General features: G+C 36.7%; 3 protein-coding genes across 7 annotated transcripts in view; 1 reads left to right on the top strand and 2 right to left on the bottom strand.

Annotated features, from left to right (window-relative positions):
* The window catches only part of LOC122401098 (extracellular sulfatase SULF-1 homolog), a 57,715-nt gene extending 53,637 nt beyond the window's left edge, over positions 1–4,078 (bottom strand). For both annotated transcript variants that reach the window (XM_043403035.1, XM_043403036.1), the window contains exon 1: positions 3,843–4,078. The gene's annotated coding sequence lies outside the window, so the exon portion shown is untranslated. The remainder of the gene's footprint in view (positions 1–3,842) is intronic.
* Positions 4,079–8,619: 4,541 nt separating this feature from the next.
* LOC122401004 (UDP-glucuronic acid decarboxylase 1) lies at positions 8,620–11,572 on the bottom strand. Of its 2 annotated transcripts, XR_006259412.1 has the most exons (5): positions 11,281–11,572; positions 10,445–11,149; positions 10,035–10,355; positions 8,883–9,956; positions 8,620–8,803 (listed from the first exon to the last, which is right to left on the bottom strand). XR_006259412.1 is itself a non-coding variant. In XM_043402855.1 (4 exons), exons 1-4 carry the CDS (start codon positions 11,339–11,341, stop codon positions 9,688–9,690), a joined length of 1,356 nt encoding a protein of 451 aa, XP_043258790.1. In that variant the 5' UTR covers positions 11,342–11,572; the 3' UTR covers positions 8,620–9,687. The 2 variants fall into 2 exon arrangements, 1 of the variants encoding a protein (XP_043258790.1); XM_043402855.1 differs by having other exon boundaries at positions 8,620–9,956.
* Positions 11,573–11,776: 204 nt separating this feature from the next.
* LOC122401003 (tripeptidyl-peptidase 2) lies at positions 11,777–20,598 on the top strand. 3 transcript variants are annotated; one of them, XM_043402852.1, is made up of 20 exons: positions 11,777–11,972; positions 12,536–12,664; positions 12,782–12,949; positions 13,591–13,751; positions 13,851–14,014; positions 14,110–14,442; positions 14,528–14,797; positions 14,895–15,206; positions 15,289–15,445; positions 15,525–15,712; positions 15,789–15,943; positions 16,021–16,238; positions 16,316–16,550; positions 16,612–16,862; positions 17,253–17,264; positions 17,876–18,102; positions 18,220–18,231; positions 18,635–19,092; positions 19,182–19,397; positions 19,486–20,598. In XM_043402852.1, exons 1-19 carry the CDS (start codon positions 11,811–11,813, stop codon positions 19,389–19,391), a joined length of 3,822 nt encoding a protein of 1,273 aa, XP_043258787.1. In that variant the 5' UTR covers positions 11,777–11,810; the 3' UTR covers positions 19,392–19,397; positions 19,486–20,598. The 3 variants fall into 3 exon arrangements, with proteins under 3 accessions (XP_043258787.1, XP_043258788.1, XP_043258789.1); XM_043402853.1 differs by lacking the exon at positions 17,253–17,264; XM_043402854.1 differs by lacking the exon at positions 18,220–18,231.
* Positions 20,599–22,505: the final 1,907 nt, after the last annotated feature.

Raw genomic sequence — 22,505 nt, 5'->3', positions numbered from 1 at the left:
TGCAATCAGCCAAAGGACCTTCGCTCCGTTAAACCGCGGTGGCTGACGAAGACGAGCAAACACGAATCTTACGATCGGTTTACCCGGCGACTTGGCCAAAGATCAAGATACCTGTGGCCTATAAATAGATCCAGCGATCAGTTCAATAATGAACGGGCGTTGTCCGTTTATCAATATTGATTGCGCAATATCGAGGGACTCTAAATATCTGGTCGTGTAATAGAATCGATTTCTGAGCAATAAGATAGATGATTGCAGAAATAATGAGAGATTTGCGAGCGCTGGTTAATCTTCTGATTTCACCGATGATAATGGTCTCGAAGAGCGTCGGTTTAATCATAGATTTGCTCGTTTATTTTTCACCCGACAATAATTTATTTATTTAAACGAGTATCGATCCTCTTATTACTAGCATGATAACAATCTGGAATAACAAACATGCGTATTAATATAATTACATATTGGAAACTGAAAATTGCAATTTTAAGAGAAATAACTATGAGTAAAATAAGTACCGGGCTTCGGAAGGAGAAAAGAAAAATTACATGTTGGTTATATAATACAGTTAATTAATAGATTTTTAAGGGAATTGCGAGTTGCTGTTGAAGCATGTAACGTAGATAGTGGAAAAAAACTAGTAGAGTGTTTAGGGGAATTCATCCACAAACGTCGAGTGCCTTGGAGTTCGGTACTTGAAAAATATTTCACAACAGTAACGACCGATGCTCGAGTTCAGAAAATCGAAGCAAAGTAAAAAAATTGACAGCTCGATTACTCGTGACACAACCAATGTTCTAACTTCGACTCGAGTACTTGGATCGTAGGTAGGAACGCCACTAGAACTTTACACACACACGAACGAAAAACTGGCGTGACGAATTCATCACGAATAATTAAATAACCATTGCCCGACTGACCCTTCTCCAACGAACGATGCTGACAGACTATTTCTTGTGTTTTTGATAGCACAGTGATACGAAAAACACTAGGAACTCATCCAGTATCGACCACGTACAGCTTATGTAGGCTATTAACTTTTACACGTGTTATTCAGTACCTGCTGGCCGTCTACCGGCTACCGTCGCAGAGGTAGCGATCGTTCTATCTGAAACGAGGGTATAAAGTTACCTGTCCTCTGTCGTTAATATACTTGAGAAAGTTATTCGTCGATAAATACGAAGGAAGCCGCCGGGTATCCGGATTAACAATCGTTATTCGAATAAGCAGCACAGCATCGTACGCTATTTATTAAATACCGCATTATGCTAAGCTGTTTAATTTGACTGGTGATACGTATACCGCGAAGTCTAAATTCAACTTAAAAACGATAACAGGTACGTCCAGTCTTTCGTTCCGACACAAATCCGAAGCTGTAGAGGCTCGACTTGCACTGTTCTCGATTAAACTTGCGACATCAAATTATTTAGAGAATTAAAACATTTCTATCGTCCTTATAAACTCGAATATTAAGATCGCATACGCAGAACTCGTTGCTTACTTTTGGATAAAATGAATTTTAGAAGCCATGTTTCAGTAAACGACTTCGGTAAATATGTAGGTAATTGAGAGAATCATTTCGGTAAATGAATGATTGCAAAGGTGGGGTAAGTTAAGTTTGGATACGTAATTATTTGCTTTAGAATTACGTAGTCAGTTGCGATCATTTGAACTTGAAAATTATTCCACAAAAAAAAAGCGTAAACAATCCACTTAGTATACTATTCACATTTGTTTTTTCGTTGTTACATAAGCGTCCGCTCGAAGCTGAGAATATATTTTTAGCTGAAATGTCGCCGCACCGTCAAAACAATCGCAACAAAAAGTGAAATAAACTACGCGTAATGTCCTCGGAAAGAAATATTTTCGAGCTCGAACGAAGGATTTTATAGAAAGACAATTTCAAATTTTTCGAAACACAAAATTATAACGAGTTAACGAGGATTATCGTTGTCGGGATCGAATAAGCTTGGCCAAAATACATCGAAGTCGGGTCCTAGAAAAAGTACCGTTGCCAAACGGAAGTTGATACCAGCCAAGAGTTATCGGATGGTGGAAAAGTTATCGTCGGATTTCGTGGACGTTGCCGGTCGGTCTTGCGGCGTTGCTCTTGGCTTCGATAATATTGATCTTGTCTGGCTGACGATAAAAGTTTCGCGATTTCTTTTGCCGCGCGAATCTCACGCTTCGAACGTTCCAAATATCGTGCTATTTATTTAAAGTCACGCTCCAAATTTCTCGGCCTGACTGCAACCGTTCGCCCATTCGGTGAAGAATAACGAAGACTAATTTATAGCACCCTTGGACGATAATTTGAGATTTGCTCTCACAGAAACCATTGTCGCAATACTTTAACCCCCTTTACATAGTGTAGGTTTCATAGGTTTCCCGTTATTTGTAAGCAATGCGTTAAAACATGAGTTTCTTTAGTCTCGATTTTGAGACTCCTACCACCCGTAAATGTAAGCATAAATGTTAGTTCAGTAATAAGCATGGCACCGTTTCAGAACCGTACTCCATATTCGCGTAAATCGAACCGGCTCTATACAGGGGCAACGCGATTCGTTCCAAGCAGAGACGAACGACTTACTGCGACGTGACCGCCGTGTTAAAAAATGGATTTGAAATTTACTACCATTTCGCGCGATTAAACTTTATTATTCGTTTAACGTGCGCGCGCGCATGACCGCGTCTCGGCTATTTCGCTTTCAATTAGAGGATCTTTAATTTTGCGCATTACCATCCCGGAGCTTTACGACTCTCGCAGCCGGAAATCAACGACGGTAAATCGATCGCCCTCCGGCCACTAAAACTTGAATTCATTGCCTCGTATGGAAATGGTGCCTCATAACCAGTTATCAATTAACGCGACGTTCTCGCCGAAAAGAAGCGAATTTCGTGATTCGAACTAATACCATTTAAAGACTACCGCTTTATTTTAAATGCGAGTTTAATATTTTCTAATCAAATATGTAAAGTTTCACATGATTCAGTATTTTGACCGATCGCTGATTCAAGACGATCGGATTTCCGTAACACGAAACAGTTGCATCGTATAACAAACCTCAATGTACAATCACTATGTTGAATGTACAGAAGCTAAGCTTGTTTAAAACCTCGGTTGATACAGGATCGTAAACCCAGAAGCGTAGTTTCCTTGGCACGTGCATAAAGGCTGTATTCGGCATGAAAATATGTGGTACGAGAGAGTAATGTGCAATTTCGTTGATCGCGGGCAAACATATTTCAGCAGTAAAAATATTTCGAAGCGATCCGAATTGTCCATTCGAGGCCGCGCAGAGCGGAGGCGCGTCGCGTCGCGTCGGCGCGAAATAAAACGTTCGTCCCGCAAAATATTCGAAAGTCGGTCGTCTCGAACCCGAATCCGAACCCGAGTTGCATATCGGTCTGGTCGACGCACGCATTTAACGTTTTTTTGCGATTCTTCGATATGCACGCCCGGTTGAGACGAAACCCAACCCCTGTATACATCGTTCGATCTCGGTACAAAGAGGTATCGTTTCCGGCACGAAAACACCGTGATTTTGATCGGCCAACAATCGCGCTCGCTAAACGAACCACGCAACACCGCAGAACGGTTCGCGTGAACGAAACAATTCGATGACAGCAGGATCGTTTGAACACCGACGTGATCATTATCAAAAGAATCGCGATCTTCATAACGGACATTCGATACCGAAGGAAAAGATTTTGTACAAAACGGAATACGTAGGAGTTGTCTTTCGGTAAATACCCGGTTACCGATTTATATTGGTAATTGGTGACCGAAAATCGATAAACAATACCGCAAGGTATAAGGGAACGAAGGTATTATCGGTACTCACTTTCGCGTTTCGACGATGTTGAATCTCCGTGTTGCTTCTTTCAGGAGAACGTCCTTTCCGTCCTCTCCGCGAGAAGAGAGATCCGCAGAGCGACGTGGTACGCGACGAACGTTCTGTCGTAGATGAATGGTTGTGGTTCCAGGCGGTTGCCCGACTCAAGACGAACCGAAAGAGTGCACGTGGCGAGAAAGCAAAGCGCGGCTGCAAAAACGACAGGCTACGATACGACCTCCACGACGGTCGCAACGAGACTGAACTTCCAGTCCGCTACTCCAGCCTGGAAACAGCTGCTCTGCCAGCCAGCGCCAGAAAACTACGTCGCCTGGCCGTAGAGCGGTGCTCCGCGCCAAGTGCATCTTCTGCGTCCAGATTGGCCGTAGAAGGGGAACCACTGCAGAAAAATCACGTTTCACCCTGTTGGGACGGCCTGGCTGGCAGGCAGTTCGCTGTTCGCCACATGCGTTCGCCGACTCGTCTCTCGTCTTATGAAACCGCTTTTACGGCGCGTCAAGCGAGAGTTAATTGAAAGTTCCTTTGATGTTATTGTCTGCTGGGCCTTGAAACTCTCTTTTGTTTGTTTTGGCTTATTATTCATGAGATATCTAAATACAACGTTCCGTTTGTACAAATACTGATGCTACCGATTGCTCCAAAGCTTTGTCTTCCAAAGTAGTCTCTATTCAAGTCGAACGTTGAGAAGAGACGTTGTAGACAAATCACATTTTACCCTATTATCACTGCACCCCATTTTTTTTATTACGCATTGGAGGTGCTCTTAAGTGATATATAGCAGAGGATGGTAAACTTTTCCAGAAAAAGACCATTCTCTCTGACATCGCCTCGCCTTATTTTTTATTCCCGGATCGTCAGATTCAAAGTTCGTATGTCACGCAACAAACATGCGAACGGTTGCTCTCAGCGGGGGAAACGTATCGTGCACGGACAGCAAAGAGTCTCCGAAGTATCGGTGGCCCATTGCCTGAAAATAGCTGAATACGACCCTTCGCTGACAGCTGCACTCAGGTGTAAATATTTACATTCCGTGTGAACCTCGGGGTCGTTCACTCGACGACCGAAGCCCGTAGTTCCGAACGACGCCGAATTCGTGCTATTGCCGTGGATGCAGTCTCAGCGTGAATATAATCTCAAACGTTTTCGATCGGTCCGCGTGAATCCAACGGTAAAACTAATCGGCACGAAGAATCGCTATTTATCGTTAAACTTCGACGTTCAATGACCTCTCTGTTAAAATTTTTCCAGATAAGAAAAAGTCACGAGTCTATCAAGTCGACAACAGGCTTAGTAAATTCTACGTGTGTATACACACGTAGATGTTCGAGGAAGAATGCAATAGAAGCGGTATTTTATTAGCCAGCTACTAATATGCATTTACTACGTTTACCCCGTCACTTGCCTAACTGTACCTAAACGTATTACAGCGACTAAGTTGGGGGTTACTACAGAACGTATAGTTTCGAACCCGCGGCTGTCGTGACGACGACGTTCATTGTGCCAAATTCGAGAGGAAAGTTTGAACGGTCTTCAGGTGGTTCAACGACCAACAGTGGTATAGTTCGAACCCAACGACCAGCCCTGTAAATGATAAGACCAACTTCGAGAGAAGTCTGCAGCGTGAGCGGCCATGAAACCTTATCTCAGCACTTAGGTGCGCTAACAGCTATTTGGTAGACAGTAGCAAATATTAACCTACGCGTCCCAAGCTATCTTCGACAAGAGTCTACCGTTTCCTGATTCGTGTTTATGTCCCGTATAAAAACTACTAAAACTATGTTCGAGACTCTGAATCATCGAGAGCGGCTTAAATCGTTTAATCACGTTTCAACGAGATAGTTGATTTAATGCTTCGCGCGTGGCAATCGATCGGAGCTCGTTCATCACGATCTCGCTCTTTCGACACTCGATGCTCTTGGCGTTGAAATTATACAGACACCTCGTTTTTATCTCGTGTCTTGGCCACTTCGTTAAACAGTCTCTCCGCGTGTCTTCTCGCGGGAAACAAATCGTGGCTCTCTTCTCGCTTGTTGAAGAGCCCGGAGCCACTTGTTTTGGCGCGGACGATCGGTCGTTCTGAAGTACGTTCGTGCATCCGAACCATTTCCCCGATGTCGTTTTCTCCGCGGCTCGGCCAAGTGCCGCATGCATAAGTAAATCCTCGTCGAACGCGATCGGATATTTATTTAGACACCGGTGTGGAACTCGATGGCGCCAGAATATTTGCGATATTGCAGACCGCCTCCAGTGGGCGGCAATGGTTCAGGTGAAATATTTATGCGCTTTGTAGAACCCACACGGCCGAGTCTTTCCTTCCAGGTGGAAGTAGAATTTACGAGAAAAGTTCGCGGATTGCAGAGTACGCGGTGAAGTATGCCTTTAAATACACCCGGAGCCTATAAACGTGGAGCCGAGCATTAATGTTCTGTACTTGCTTGAAACTCCATTTAGTTTTCAATGGAAAAGTGACGCATTGTGAAAAAAATGCGCTGCAGAAAACAAAGTTGGGTTTAACACACCAATGTTCTATATTTCGTTTGATCACTTCAATGTGCTGGCTGACTTGACGCTGACATTACCGCGTTAAGAACGCTAAGAAACGCAAAGTTGCAATTTGTTTCTGTCCGATTACGATTTACTGCGAAGAAAGCGACAAATTATGCACAAATTTATAATTTAATTACAATTATTACGATGTTCGTAGCACGCGTAAAGACGGAGCGGCCACGAAATAAGAAGTCACACTCTCGATGCAGGTGTGTGCATTTGCATACTAATTTTACGAGTTCATCTTCCAAACATGCACAAATACTGTTCGCTTCTGCGTACTCCCTGATTATTCTGTTCTGGTTAAACCAGCCAGCTGTCAGGCGACCACTCACGCGAACGCCTTCGTCTATCGCGTCTATTTCTTTCCGATACACCCTGTGGGCATAATTAAAGTCTCGTATATCATGTGTAAATATATCTCGATGGCGTGTAATAATGATGCTTAGACACGTTTGTGTCATGAGATAATTGCACGAACCATTCGCATACGGTAGCTTTCATAGTCTTCTGTGCGTCTAGAAACATTATCGCGTTAATACGATACTCGTTTTTTACGAATATCAGCTGCTTTTAGACATATGATAAAATTGTTAAGACCAAAGTTAAAAGTTAGTAAAAGCTTCAATATTTTTACGGCGTCGTAGGATGCATTTTTATTGAAGCTATGCTTTTGCTTTTGTCATTGATCGCGAAGACGTAAGAATATTGGCGCGCTAAAAGTAGTCTGCGCTGTCGAGTAGTCTGCGACCCTTTTCGAATCTGTAACACAGTGCGGTCAAGAAGCCCGTTGCGCCATGCATAATGTAGAGGCACAAAGTAGAGATGAACAGGCTACAGGCAACGAGGATGTTAAATCCGTAATGAAAATTTTCAAACACTTATCTCGACTCGAAATGTTTACTTTCCGTAAATAATTTAGTCTCGCCCAAAGAGAGTACCTGGCGTTTTTATCTTGGTATCTCGTGTTTTCCTTGACTAACTAACGCATCACTTCGTTTCCTATGGTGGCTACAAGAAGCGGTAGGTTACTCGCGCTAAACCCACGTTAGACGAACGACCCCCGTCTCATTTACCAATAAACAGGTCGAATTACCAGCAGATCACCGGTAAGAGTTACTTTACGGTGAATTGGGTCACCTGTTCCTTCGGTCACTCTAAACAGGAAGTCGTTCAAGTTTGTCGATTATACTGGTGCTCCTCGACCACCACCGTGCATCTTAACGAGTAATAGTTACGTCAAAAAAAGAACCTTCATAGTAGAACCTCAAGAAATTGACCCCTCCAAATACTTATATCTTGAAAACAATACCTTAAATTACAAAATGTCAAAGGGCCTTTCTTACTTCGGTACTTGCAGAAACTTTAACTCCATTTTTTTGCCACCACCGAAGCTTTACCGTGTCTCATTATTTACATGGGCAACCACGCAAAATAAAAACGTAAAGTTTGATTAAAATGAAGTGCAACCGGTTGTGTGAAATAATAGTGACAGAGGAGGCGACTGCCCGAGCTTATTTCCTTTTGGCTCCATAACGATTAGATCATCTTCACCCTTGCGGCATTTTCATCTGGTACGACAAAGCCCCAGCATATCCCGGATGCGATGATTATCATTAAGAATCCCAGTGAGTCTTATTGCCCCTCCTCGCTTTCGTCAATCCACTCTAGCTGCCTCTGTTCCTCGCCACCCTGGTCGGTGGTTCGTTCTCTTTCTGCGGAGACAGGACGACCACGTGCGCCCTGTCAAGGCCCACGCGACACCCATTACGACCAATCGGCCCTTAAAATACGCTCTTTAACGGCGCAGGCGATTCTTCAATCCCGCGTTGGAATGCGTCTTCGACAAGTGGTATACGTTTGTCGGAATTATAATATTATCTACTTGGATTGCAACCGGACAAGAAGAATCACGAGGTCGTTATGCAACAATGTATACGCTTACTGACTCGGTGGTCGTGAGTTATTACGAGTAAAACGAACAATTTGTTCGCGACGATTGTCCCTTTCCACTCTTGCGCAACATTAATAAAACGGAAACGAATTAAACAGTGGATGGCGGAAGAATATACAGAGGACATGTCGTAAAAGTGTTGATTCATAAATAATTTCCAAGATTAATTCAAGGAACAGAGGTAATAAAAGGAGAAATCGTATAAACGTATGTTCTCTGTCAGTCTGTTTTGGAGTTTGAATAATTCTCAGTATTTCTGCTTTATAAAACATTCTCTATTTTTCAAATTTTCGTCTCAGAATTTTTCAAATACACAAACAATAAATACACAATTGACAATACATTGCAGTGTAAATATCCATTTCACATTGTCTATCTAGACGTAGAAGCATGATAGTTCCGCACCCGCGTTGAGTTTATTCGTACGTAAGTTAGAGTAATATAATGACTGTAACGAAAAGGAGATACCTTTACAAAGCTATTCACTTATTTACTCTTGTATAATTATTCATAAAGTATAAAATTACTTTTCTGTTTATATGTTCTTCAATATTACAGTATCGCGGCTTACGATTACAGGATGTATATATCACACAATACGATTTCTATATTAATACAAAAACTCGTTTCCCGTTTTACAGAACGAGAAACATGGAAACACCCTTCTTTCTATGGTAAAAAATACGGTGACAGAAACATTCCTTAAAAATGTACTATTTGTATGCGTATACAAATGCACATTAATTATGTTACTATGATACATGTTTCATACATTTTACAAAACACAATGAACATGTACAGTTGGAGGAGAATCGATTATATAGAAATATTAAGTAAAATCAGCTCAATATATTAAAGTTTGTATGTAAAATTTATCCTAGTAATACGCACAAAAAAAAAAAAGGATATCAATAACTTCCACCAGCACCGTTACTTTCTCATTTATATCGAACAATTTCAAGAACTATGCGATCGAAAATTTCTTACATAAAAGACACGTTAGAAACACAATTAATATTTTTTAAGGATATAAAATGAGAGGATGAAAAAGGATGTAAAAGAAATTACTTACGGAACTTTACAAACGTAATTTCACACCTTGAAGCTGAAAGAAAGTTGATTATACCTGACACCCTGTACAAATATACAGGATCAATTTCGCAACAAACATTCTGTATTTGTTAAATCAAGAGCATGTATCCGTTAATATTAAAATTATTACGAAATTCAATTTGGACGGGGAATCTTTTGGCACATAGTGGTCCATATCTTAATGGCACTTTTAAGCCTCTCTTAAAAGTGGATAAATTAATCGTGTTAACATTTAATCTACTAAAGTTGTTCTACTATATCATGATCGTTTTTGTAAGATTTCTGGATAAAACTACTTTTTTGTGAGTGCTTTGTTCTTTGTAATTCTTTAGCGAAGTACACTATTGTTTTCTTAAGTCCTTCAGCTAAAGGAACCTTTGGCTCCCAATTCAAGTATTTCTTAGCTCTAGTAATCTCGGGTCTCCTTCTTTGAGGATCATCTTCGACCGCAGCAAGCTCAACGATTTTACTATTTGTACCAACTAGATCTTTTATTATAAGTGCAAACTCTGTAATGGTTCAAAAATATGTTTCCCATAAGATACTCAACTCTAAAAGCACTGTATTTTACAGCGGTATGTACTTGCCTTCTATTGTATGTTCAACAGGATTTCCAATGTTCACAGGTTGGGTATAGTTAGATGCCATTAAGGCAACTAGTCCATCAACTAAATCAGACACGTACTGAAAAGATCGCGTCTGTTTTCCACTACCATATATCGTAATTGAATCATTCTGTAATGCCTGCAGAATAAAATTCGAAACCACCCGACCGTCGTTCATATGCATTCTAGGACCGAAAGTGTTAAAAATTCGGGCGACGCGGACCGAAACACCCTCTTGCCGCATGTATGCATAGCTTAACGTTTCGGCAACGCGTTTTCCTTCGTCGTAACAAGCTCTTGGCCCTGTAACAAATGTTACAAATTTTGATTTTCATTAATCACGGAATGATTCTTAAAGCTCGTTACAGTAATATAGACGACTATATATATACCTATAGGATTCACGTGACCCCAATAAGTTTCTGCTTGAGGATGCTCGTTAGGATCTCCGTAAACTTCGGACGTACTAGCAATTAAAACTCTTGCTCCTACCCGTTTTGCAAGACCTAATATATTTATTGTACCTAAAGTATTTGTTTTTATTGTTTTTACTGGGTTTAGCATATAGTGTGGTGGACTAGCTGGGCTGGCAAGATGATAGATTTCATCGACTTCTAAATAAAGGGGTCTAACTATGTCATGGTGAACAAGTTCAAAGTTTTCATGACCAACCCAATGTTCAACGTTGCGTTTTCTTCCAGTGAAGAAGTTATCTACAACTATTACTTCATGGCCAGCAAGCATTAAACGGTCGACCAAATGTGACCCAACAAAGCCTGCACCACCAGTGACCAAAATTCTTTTTCGATTTTTATAATTAAGGAACTTGACTGTTGGAAAATCCTTTGACACTCTGTTCTCAATTTTTGCTTCGAGATGCTGCAATTTACCCTCTAAATCACGAATTCGTGTCTTTGCTTCTTCAATATTTCTAATGTCTGTATAAGGAGTATCTTCTTCGGCTTCGTCAACTTTTTGATCAACAGTTTCAATGTCATTTACAATATCCCCTACATGAGATTTACGGTCCCTTGGGTGAACTCTAGGAAAAGATTGTTCTTCTTCCGGGCTAACTAACGTTTTGTAAAAGCCTAACACTGCAATATTTAAATTATATGGTATTTAGAAATTGTAAACAATATCCATGCCGGATCCAAAACTGCTACTTACAATTGATAAGTAATAGAAATTGAAAGTAATGCAAATATGTTAACCTTGAAACACTTACCTAATATAACACAAATCACGGAAAAGGCAACCTGTTTCATCTTTCGTGGAGTAACAACCATGCTTTAACATTGCGCATGCCTTGGTCGAAGATACTTGCGTTAATTTTCCCTCGATTTGTCACAGATTGTCAACATGACACTGTGCAGTGAAAGCAATAGGTAACGCTTGATTGTACCAGACATGTCATTTTTCAAGCTTCAGGATTTAAAAACATAACCTCCCACAGTAACACTGCCGTTCAAGACGAAACTCACTATTCTTGTGCAGTTTTCGTTTAATTATTGACGTAGTTCACGTGATGCTGGTGCTGCTATCTGAGCAGTGTAACACAAACGTTCCACGGATTTTGTTTCTTACTGTCTGTTTGGTCTGACGTATCGTAAGCCGATAACTTAACCTCAAAATTCCAGCGTACACGCGCACGCAGGCGCAGATCCTGTTTTTTGATTGATATATAAGGCTGTAGCAGTACAAAGGAAACATCTCAAGTAGTTTTTCTGGAGTCACGGTGGCAGTGGCATTTGAAACATGGCAGACGTCATTGATTGTAATTTTCCTGTTTGGGGCCTTCTGCCTAAAAAAGAAACTGGTGTCACTCAATTTCGTACCAAATATCCGGAATATGACGGCCGAGGAGTCATCATTGCATTTTTCGATTCAGGAGTCGATCCTGGGGCTCCTGGTATGCAGGTACGTAAGCTATTGTACCAGACACGCCTCACGGTTGTTCAAATTACAATTTTTTTTCCTCTCTTCAATGTTGATCAAAATTTTTTGCTTTTGTAGAATTTTATACAGCTGCAAAAATTTCAGCATAACGAATGCGATTATTTTACTGACGAGTTTCTGTTTATTTTGTCTATATGCAGAATGAGAAATTTGGCATATTTCCGTTTTCATTCAAAAAGTAAACGCTGTATAAGTTACTTTTTTTTAATTCAATTTGGCAGTAGATATCCGGTGTATTTTAATGGAGGGGTTAATTGATATTGTATTTTTTCCAATTTTGTATGCGATAAAGCTGATTGCATGTAGGAAGTTTCTTATAAAATTATATGGTTGCTGTGTACAAAAATGAACTGTATTAGTCATTTGGTCTTGTTTTTAAGTATCTCCAAATTTATGTTTGTCATTCTTTGTCCTATGATAACAGTAAAAGGATGATGCAGCAAATTCTTGCTTGATCATTGAACAAATCAATTTATATATAAATAAAATTAAATGTTCAACCATATAACAAATATATTATATAGGTAACTACAGATGGAAAACCAAAAATCATTGAACGATATGACTGTAGTGGAGCTGGAGATGTAGATACCAGCAAAGTTGTACAAGCACCCGATGGATATATAATTGGTGTCACTGGACGTAAATTAAAGGTATAATTTACACAATTTGATTACAGTAACATTAGTAATGATTAAGTTGTGTTGAGGTCTTAAAGTTCATAGCAATCAATATATATGTAATATTAGATAAAAGAATAATATTTTCAGGTTCCAGCCAATTGGCGAAATCCTACTGGAGAATATCACATTGGAGTAAAAAATTTATATTCATTATATCCAGGAAAATTAAAAGAAAGAGTATTATTAGAACGGAAAAAACGTCTATGGGACAGTTGTCAAAAATCTGCACTTGCAGAAGCATCTAGGGAACTACAAGTAAATAATTGCATTAATTATATTTTGACATTATTTTTTATTGTATTAATATACTTTAAAAGTTTGTTTAATTTATTATGTAAAGTAATTTTGTCATACATGCAAAATCAATATTAAACCTGACATAAATTTTCTTTAATATTTTATGCCTTAGTATTGATCATTTATTTTTTATTTTTTTAAATTAAAAATTTGTATAGTAAATGAATTACAATAGCCTATATGTTAACACATATATTCAAGAGCGAGGTTGTAAATAGGATTGTAGACCATGTGATCCAAAGATAGGGTTGTTGTGGGTACATTAAACCATTCAATCAAACGAGGCCAGTTTCACAATGTGTCACAGTGATCTCCATCTTATGCTATATTTATATTTGGCAGTTTGATCCACTGTAAAGCCATTGATTCGTTACATAATTGTACTTAGATAAAAGATGGAAACTTTATATTTTTCCAATGTTACTTTTTCATTTATACAGAATATGGTATATCAATGAAATTTCTCATGCTTCCTAGTAATATTTCTAAAAACAATTGAACTTGATTAAAATATATGTAAATAAATACACTGTGTGGGTATGTAATTGTTAATGGGCAAAGACAATGTAATTTTTATGTTCTGTAACTATTGTACATAGGAATTTGAAGCAAAGAATCCACAGTTAACGACTTTAGAAGAAAGGCTAAAAAAAGAAGAACTTGAGGCAAGAGTTGAAGTACTAAATAATATTGAGAAAAAATATTCTGATGTAGGACCTACTTATGACTGTGTTGTATTTCATGATGGTGATGTTTGGAGGTAAAGATGTATGGAGGATACTTTTGGTGTTTGCATGTGTGTTAAAACTTCAGTTTCTGTAAACATTAGTCTTTCATTTGTTTTTGTTTTCTGTTATAGAGCGTGTATCGATACTTCCGAGGAAGGCAACCTGGGAGCTGGTGTATGCTTGGGAGAATACACCTCGACAAAGCAATATGCGCCTCTTTTACCGGAAGATCAACTAAATATTAGTATTAATGTACATGATGCTGGAAATACATTAGAAATTGTTAGCTTTTGCTGTAAGTTTTAAGAAAATATATTCGTCTTTATCATTTTTTCAAATAAAATTAATTTAAAAATAACGTAACGCTACGATTCAATTTTTATGTTGCAGCAAGTCACGGTACACATGTAGCTTCAATCGCAGCAGCAAATTTTCCTGATAACCCAGAATTAAATGGAGTAGCTCCTGGTGCACAAATTATTTCACTGACCATCGGAGATGGCCGCATTGGCACAATGGAGACAGGAACTGCAGTAGTACGGGCAATGATACACATAATGAAACATAAAGAAAAAGTACATGTCATAAATATGAGTTACGGGGAACACGCGCATTGGTCAAATACCGGACGAATAGGAGAATTAATGAACGAAGTTATCGATAAGTATGGTGTAACGTGGGTGGCATCTGCTGGTAACCTTGGACCAGCTTTATGTACTATTGGTTAGTCGGCAAAATTTGAAGTAGATTTAATATGTATTTGAAAATATTGCACTTTTTAAACTTCATCCATTTCAATGTCATATAGGAACGCCGCCAGATATCAGTTCCAGCAGTATCATTAGCGTCGGTGCTTATGTTTCTCCTGACATGATGGTAGCCGAATATTCGTTAAGGGAAAAAATGGCAGGTATGCCATATACTTGGTCATCTAGGGGTCCGATGATCGACGGAGGAGCCGGTGTCACCGTATGTGCTCCGGGAGGGGCTATAACCAGTGTTCCCAATTTTACACTAAGAAAAAGTCAGCTTATGAATGGTACAAGTATGGCTAGTCCACATGTGACTGGAGCTGTTGGTATGTGCATAATGATTAATGTTATGGTATATTAAGTATTGCATATTAATATAAAAAAAATACAAAGGTTATGTGTCGTCGTTCGTTTACATTATAGCTGTACTTATATCGGGACTTCTTGCCAAAGGCTGCCCTTATTCTCCATATAATATAAAAAGATCTCTCGAAAACACAGCGTTCTACATACCAAAACTAGATCCTTTTGCACAAGGTTCAGGATTGTTGCAAGTTGAACGTGCATTTGATAATCTTATTACGTACAATAACGTTCCCGAAAGGGATGTAAGATTTTCAATTAGTTGTGGTGCAAATAACTTGAAAGGGATTCATATGAGAAGTGGTATCATTAACCGGCCAAAAGATTATGCCATTACCGTTGAGCCTGTATTTCTTAATACCGAAAATACTGGTACAATTTGACATATTAATTAATGCCATTCTGTATATACAAATGGGGTATAATTTGTTATAATATTTAAATACTTTTATAGATCCGGCACTCAAAATTGCTTTCAATTTAAAATTAACTTTGGTATGTGATGCATCTTGGGTTCAATTTCCAACTCATCTAGACTTAATGCACATGGCTCGCGCATTCGCTATCAGAGTCGATGCTACTAATTTACCCGAAGGTGTTCATGCAACTAGGTAAAAAATTGATACAACGTGGTACAATATTTTTTTAAATGTTACAATATATAACATTGATGCTAATTGCACCTTACAGTGTTAGAGCTTATGATGTAACAGATATTGGAAAAGGACCAGTGTTCCAAATACCAATTACTGTAGTGCAACCACAAACGCTGCCAAAAACTGCAATCCTTCCAGATTTGACGTTTACGAACGTTTTATTTAAACCCAATACAATTTACCGCCATTTCATTCTTGTTCCAGAAGATGCAACCTGGGCAGGTAAATATTTTCCGCGATATATTTTTATGTATATTTTATTGTACATATATTAATGTTTTTGTTTGATTCCGTTTAGTTATCAGATTGAAAAGCACGGAGAAGGAAAAAGTTGGCAGATTTGTGATTCATTCTATTCAGTTGAAACCTCGTTTAGCTTGCAAGACTCTCGAAGTTAATAAAATGATTAACGTCACTTCTCAATCTGAGACTGTTCAACCATTTTCTGTCCAGGTACTGTAAATTTCTATTATATAGTTTCACAAAACGTGCGACACTATTAAGTTTAATTTCGTTGCAAACATATATAGGGAGGATTGATCTTGGAAGTGGTTATTGCAAAGTATTGGGCAAGTTTAGGCGATATGTTGATCGATTATTCTATAGAATTTCATGGTATCCATATGATAAATGGTAATCTCACGATGCAATCTGGCGATGGAATAAATCGTTTGGAATTGCGAAGTTCGCTTAGAAACGAGGAAGTAGTGCCCAGTGTTTCTCTCAAGTCATCTGTGCAAATTTTAAAGTACGCATCCTTAAAATTTCACGTATAGCGTTCGCCTTTAGGTTGAATCTTACGCGTATTCCTTTCTAATGTTGTAGACCCACTGATGCTAAGATCGCTCCTTTACGGGAACGAGATATAATTCCACCATCGCGACAGGTTTATGAATTACAGTTAACGTACACGTTCCACTCAGCAAAAGCAACCGAAGTAACTCCGAATGCAGCATTGCTCAGTGACTTATTGTATGAAAGTGAATATGAGAGTCAAATGTGGATGATCTACGACAGCAACAAACAACTCGTATCTTGTGGGGATGCATATCCATCTAAGGTAAATTTTACTTAGATATTAACATTGAAATATAAATTAACAATTTTATATTTTGCTACAGTATACTATCCAAAAATTAGAAAAAGGTGATTACACTTTGAAAATGCATGTACGACACGAGAAGAAAGACTTACTGGATAGGTTAACAGACATGCCATTACTTCTAAGTCAAAAGTTAAGTAATCCGATTAGTTTGGACGTGTACGTCAGTCAATCGCAAGCTATTATTGGCGGAAAAAAAATGGTAGCAGCTTCAATTCCACCTGGACATATTCTTCCATTGTATATCGCTCCTATGTCCAATGAAAGCAAGTAAGTGTCCTACTTCAAACATGAATTTTTATTACTTTTTTGCCATTACTTCGTTTCGTTAATTAAATTAGACTAGTGTTGCAAAGCATTTCAAGTTATGATATCCAATTACAAAACATTGATTTCAACTTAATTTATATTTATTTCTAAGCACACATACTCGTTAAATGTGGCAGTATATATTTATTTTGTTATGTAAGTCAATAACTGCACGAGTCACTATTACAACACAGTAAATGTAAATGTTCAAAAGGTGTTAGGTTCATATCAATAATTTAGATTACTAGCCACTTTCAATCTATATTAGGCTTTTTTAAATAATTATATATATGATTACTTTTCTAAAGTGTTACTAAAGTAATTATTTTGTTTTTTCTTCCAATATTGCAGCACTGAAAATAAGTGAGTCTACATGCTTTACATGTAGTTAAAAGAGTGTTAATTTAGTAAAGGTATAATTTTGAAATACTAATCTACAATTACGTACTTTCATTAATTTTAGTACGAGCTTAGTTCTATAATATATATCCGTCGGATGCAACAATATTTTAATGCAATTTTAACTGCAGGCAATTTTTTATGCATTGTTATTTAGATTTCAATCATTTTTTACTGAAATCTTTTTAATACTAGAAAAGGAGTTAATTAAAGCTTTTTGATGTAGCTTTTTTAACATACATTATATAAAATCTAGGCTTATCGGAAAAGTTGCGAAAATAATTGTGTGGGTATTTACAAACATGACACTCCCTTACCTATAATAACTAAGATATTTAATCACACTACTTCATATAGTACATTTCTTTGCTATATTATATTTGCAACATTGTGTATTTCATGCTTTTGGCGAATGCTGTTCATTATTTTTCTTTTCATTTGAAAAGGCTTCAATCGATTGTCTTAGAATTCTTACCTCTTGGCTTTGTTTGTAATGATTCAGTAGCGAATATTTGACAATGTCCAATTTTAATTCGCTTGAAAAAAAAGTGATTTTTTTTTCCTTTATTTTAAAGAATTTCCAAAGGTGCAACCTTGGGTAGTTACCTGCAGGGTACATTAACTTTCTGCAAAGATGATATTGGAAAGAAAGTTGATTGCCACTCGTTTAAGTACATTTTATCAGAACCAACCAAAAAGAGTAGTAGTTCTGCTAATAAACCAGACAAGGAAAAAACTACTAAATGGGATGAATATAACGAAGCGCTTAGAGATTTGAAATGCAATTGGCTTGGAAAACTGGGTAATCAGATTTTTCATAAATTTATCATTATTTATATATGAACATATATCATGCAAAATATTATCATTCTCATACGAATTTTTTTGTTTCTCTTTCCGGTTTCAATTCTACAAATAGCACCTTCTACGAGTAAGTTCTTACAGTGTGATAGAAGATTATTTAACATTTATGTTTTAGAACCCTGTGCAATTCGAATTCTGTGTTTACTATCGATCTTATTCCCGTACATGTACTACATGCAATGTATAACAAATAATTTACACTGATCTCTTTATTTTTTTGTGACTGATATTCAAAAGAAATTATTAGCAACAGTATTCGTGATATGTCAGAGTGATTGTAAAATGATTCTTTAACGTCTAAAATTGTCATTACTTGCACGCATAGTATGGTGTAAAAATATTGTCATATTTTTACATAATTATTTATTCCACGTGTCAATATGAATGCTGTTCATTTCTCCATAACATAAACGTATATATTTATTATTTTGATGGTGATAACATAATTAATTTATTAATGTTGACGATAGAACCTGGAGAATACGCAAACTTATTATATGGAGAATTGAAAAATCTATTCTCGGATCATTTACCCGTTCATACTGCCATGCTGACTTCTTTGGATTCTCCTGAAGCTCGACGTCATGTGCCACATGACGATCTCTCAGAAAGCACTGTTTCTCTTGCAAACCAAATAATAACCGTCGCTGATGCGGTAATTACCAACATAGATCAAGATAAATTATTGGCATATTATGGTTTAAAGAATGATCAGCGTGCTGACGCCGCGAAAATTAAAGCAACTATGGAGAAACAGAAAAGTAGCTTGATAGAAGCACTAGTAAAGAAAGGCTGTGCGTTAGCTCGATTGTACGTACACAACATGAAAAAGGGAGAAGGAGATCGTGCGTCCTACGAACATTTATTAGAGAGTGTTACAAATCATTGGCAAGAAGTACAGAAATTTGCTGAACCAACCGACAGCAAGGCAAGAAATAAAACATTAGTTTGTTGGAATTTAATGACTACATTTAATTATCTAAGGGACGTGCTTGAAATATTTCTTTTCGTTCATAGGTCCTTATTCTTTCACTGTGGCATGCCCATATTAACAATCATAGCGGTCGTTATTTGAAATTACTGATGCGTTATTACGAAGAAAAACCATTAAAAGAGATTGACGAAAAATGCATAGAAATTGCAAGGAACTTAGGATGGGAACATTTATCATGTCATATTACCTCAAGTATACCAACACGTTATCCTACTTCATACAAATCATTTTGATCAACGGTAAATGAATAATATTTAGATTTTGATCAAGTTTTGAAGTTGACATAATTATAAAATAAGCTATAATCTCCGCATCAATGCATTTCAGGTATGATAAAAAATCATGTCTGATGTTTTGACGAGAGGAGATCTAATCGTGGAAAGCAGTTTCCAATGCAGCTCTGTAATAGCAGAGGTGTTTCTGTCGAGCCATTCAGGTGTATTATACATTTAGGAATATATAATTTTATTCATATTACAAAAAAAAAACAAAAAAAAAATAAGAAAAAGTGACTCTAGAAAAATATTTTAATTTTTTAACATAAGAAAATAAATCATATTCGTACCAATGTATATAATTTACTTTATGGAAACCATGGAACAGCAAACAAACATTATAAACAGTAACGTGAAATATGGTCTTCAACAAATGAAATCATTTATTAATTTTTATTCGCCAAGAAAATGTGTGATGATAGGTGTACATGTACTTGCACAAAGAAGACGTTAAATTGCTTTATCAAAAGTATCATTGTTTTAATATTGCATTTTTATGGCGTTTACCGCATGGAAGAAGACAAAAGCATCAGAGTATCATGGAAACTGTTATCAATTTAGAAAGTGAATTTTGTTAAATAACAATGTGTTACTCAAAAGCATTCATTTTAACTAACACAATGTATATCATTCAAACTCATCTAGGTTTTTCCATTTTTACAATATATTGAATGTAAATATATATATGTATATATATACACATATACATAAATATATTTACACGCGCGCGCAGACACACACACACACGCGTACACATACGTGTATTTTCTTCACATCCACAGAATGTACTTTATTATATTAAATTCTGTTATTTATAACTGTACACGCAATTTATATCAGTATAAAATTTCTGTAAAATGTGTTTTCGATTTCTGTTATCGAATGAATGCTTCATCCATCCTGTTTTACACTTTACACAATAAGTGCTATGTGGCACTTGTGTATATAAGGAAATAAATAAATAGCTAGGTAGGACGCTCTTTAAATTTTGCGAATGCTGAATATAAACAAGTTTTGTTTTTTGATGGAACTTTGTAACCAGATAAATTACTACATAATTATTAGACTGTAACAAATCAATATTAATTGCACACAATTACAACGTCGCGAGTGAAATATTGCGATACTAAAAGGCAAGATACAAAGGATAAAATTTGGTTTGATTAGGGAAATGTAATTGTAACAAATATATCTAGTTGGACTAGGTTTTAACATAGATTCATTATTAAGAAATAAAGCTTGAGTATCTTGATGGCACATTGTACTATTTTTATTAAATGACTGAATACGTAAATAACATGCATACTAATCAAAGTTTCTGAATTTGAAATATACTTATTTTAAATCATCGTTATATTAATAAGTAACTAAATGCTAAGAATTGAATTATGTCAACCTGAAAAAAGGATAGACAAGGATAAGAAATATATATATAGTGTTTAATATTAACACAGACCAGGTATACTTGTATACTTGGTCTGTGATATTAGTGACATCCAGTATAAAGATATGCATATACTATGTTTGATTATAGTTTCTGTAAATTGATCAGTTTGAACTTGGAACAAAATTTATTCCTGAACCAGTTTCATGGCTCTCAATGGCCAAAACATAAAATTTTTGTAAGGATACATTGAATCAAGATTACTAAGAAAAATGCTTTCGAACACAAAATTTATAAGTAACAAATAATACCTCAACTAATAAGTTTTATAAAGTTATGTCCTTGTCGTCAACGTCATCGAACGACTCTCATTTTCCGTCGTATATAAAAGAATGTTTTGACAATGGTGTCACAGTATATTGGTATAATGAAGAATTTTCCCAAAGTCGATATCCGCCGGGACAAAAAAGTAACAAGATATTTCTCGTTCGTACATTCACTTTAATTTTATTGTGTCAAATAATACTGACGATTTTTTATGCATTTTAATTTTGCTCTAGTTAGTAAAGCATGTACTCTCATTTGTCTCCTCGTGGCGCAACGAATATCGGAAACGGGATTATTAATATACAATGTAGACACATGCCCTGAAATTACTGCTCATGTAGCTGAGGCAATGGTAGAGGGTAATGCTACTCATGCATGGATTGTTAAAAAAGGGTTGGTTTCTAATCCGTATCTCAGTATAGAGGAAGCATTAAAACTTGGCGGCCAAAGTTTAGAAATATTAACAGAATGGGTACAGATATAGCAATATATATTTATACAATTATGTTTTGATATTATTTCCGAAAATTTCTTTGCGTATTACAGACATTTCAAGTATTTTATGAAAAAATAGAAAGGGGTTTATATCAACATATAAATAATTTTCTACATAAATGGTATGGATCACCAAAGTCTAAAAACTTATATATGCTTCTTATTACCTGTGGTCGTACAGTATTATTTATATTTCAAGAAAGTACTTACATGGTAAATTATTTATCGACGCTCGCAAAAGGACGGTAATAAAAAAATAGTTTTTCTTATAGGTAACTTTCTTTGACTCGCATAGTCATAATTCAATCGCGAATCCAAATCGAGGATTAGTTATTGCGCAGGTAAGACTTCATAATTACATATCTTTAATAAATATGTACTGTGAAATCTTAATAATAGAAATAGCATATCAGACTAACAATAAATAAATAATGTAGGCAACTATAGACAAGTTGAAACTTTTATGTGATTGGTATATTGAAGAAATATTAAATAAATGTTGTAATACAAAAGCAAATCAATACGAGTTAGCTTTTCTATATCCGGACGATACAGCATGTTGCGGCTGCAGTTCTTCGTGCACCTGTGGCAATCATTGCAAAAAGCATAACAATGGTCTGACTTAATAATCTAATTTTTTATGTGTGTAGATGTAAACATCTTAAAAATGATATAAATATATTTAAAAAAAATGGTAAAATTTAAATAAAGGTGAGAAATTTATTTCATTACGATGATTAGAATTGCTTTGACTAATTTTCGGCCGGCGGACTTCGAGTCCATTTGGATCCATGTAAACTATTTCTTTCAGAATCGTAAAGTTCTAATTTTTAATAAATAATAATAATAACAGATACTAAGTAAGC

This window comes from Colletes gigas, unplaced genomic scaffold (assembly GCF_013123115.1).
Source record: "Colletes gigas isolate AHSC1104 unplaced genomic scaffold, ASM1312311v1 Colletes_gigas_Sc00021, whole genome shotgun sequence".
Classification (NCBI taxonomy): Eukaryota; Metazoa; Arthropoda; class Insecta; order Hymenoptera; family Colletidae; genus Colletes; species Colletes gigas.
The sequence above is the reverse complement of the archived record's forward strand: the minus strand, read 5'-3'. Positions and strand labels throughout refer to the sequence as shown.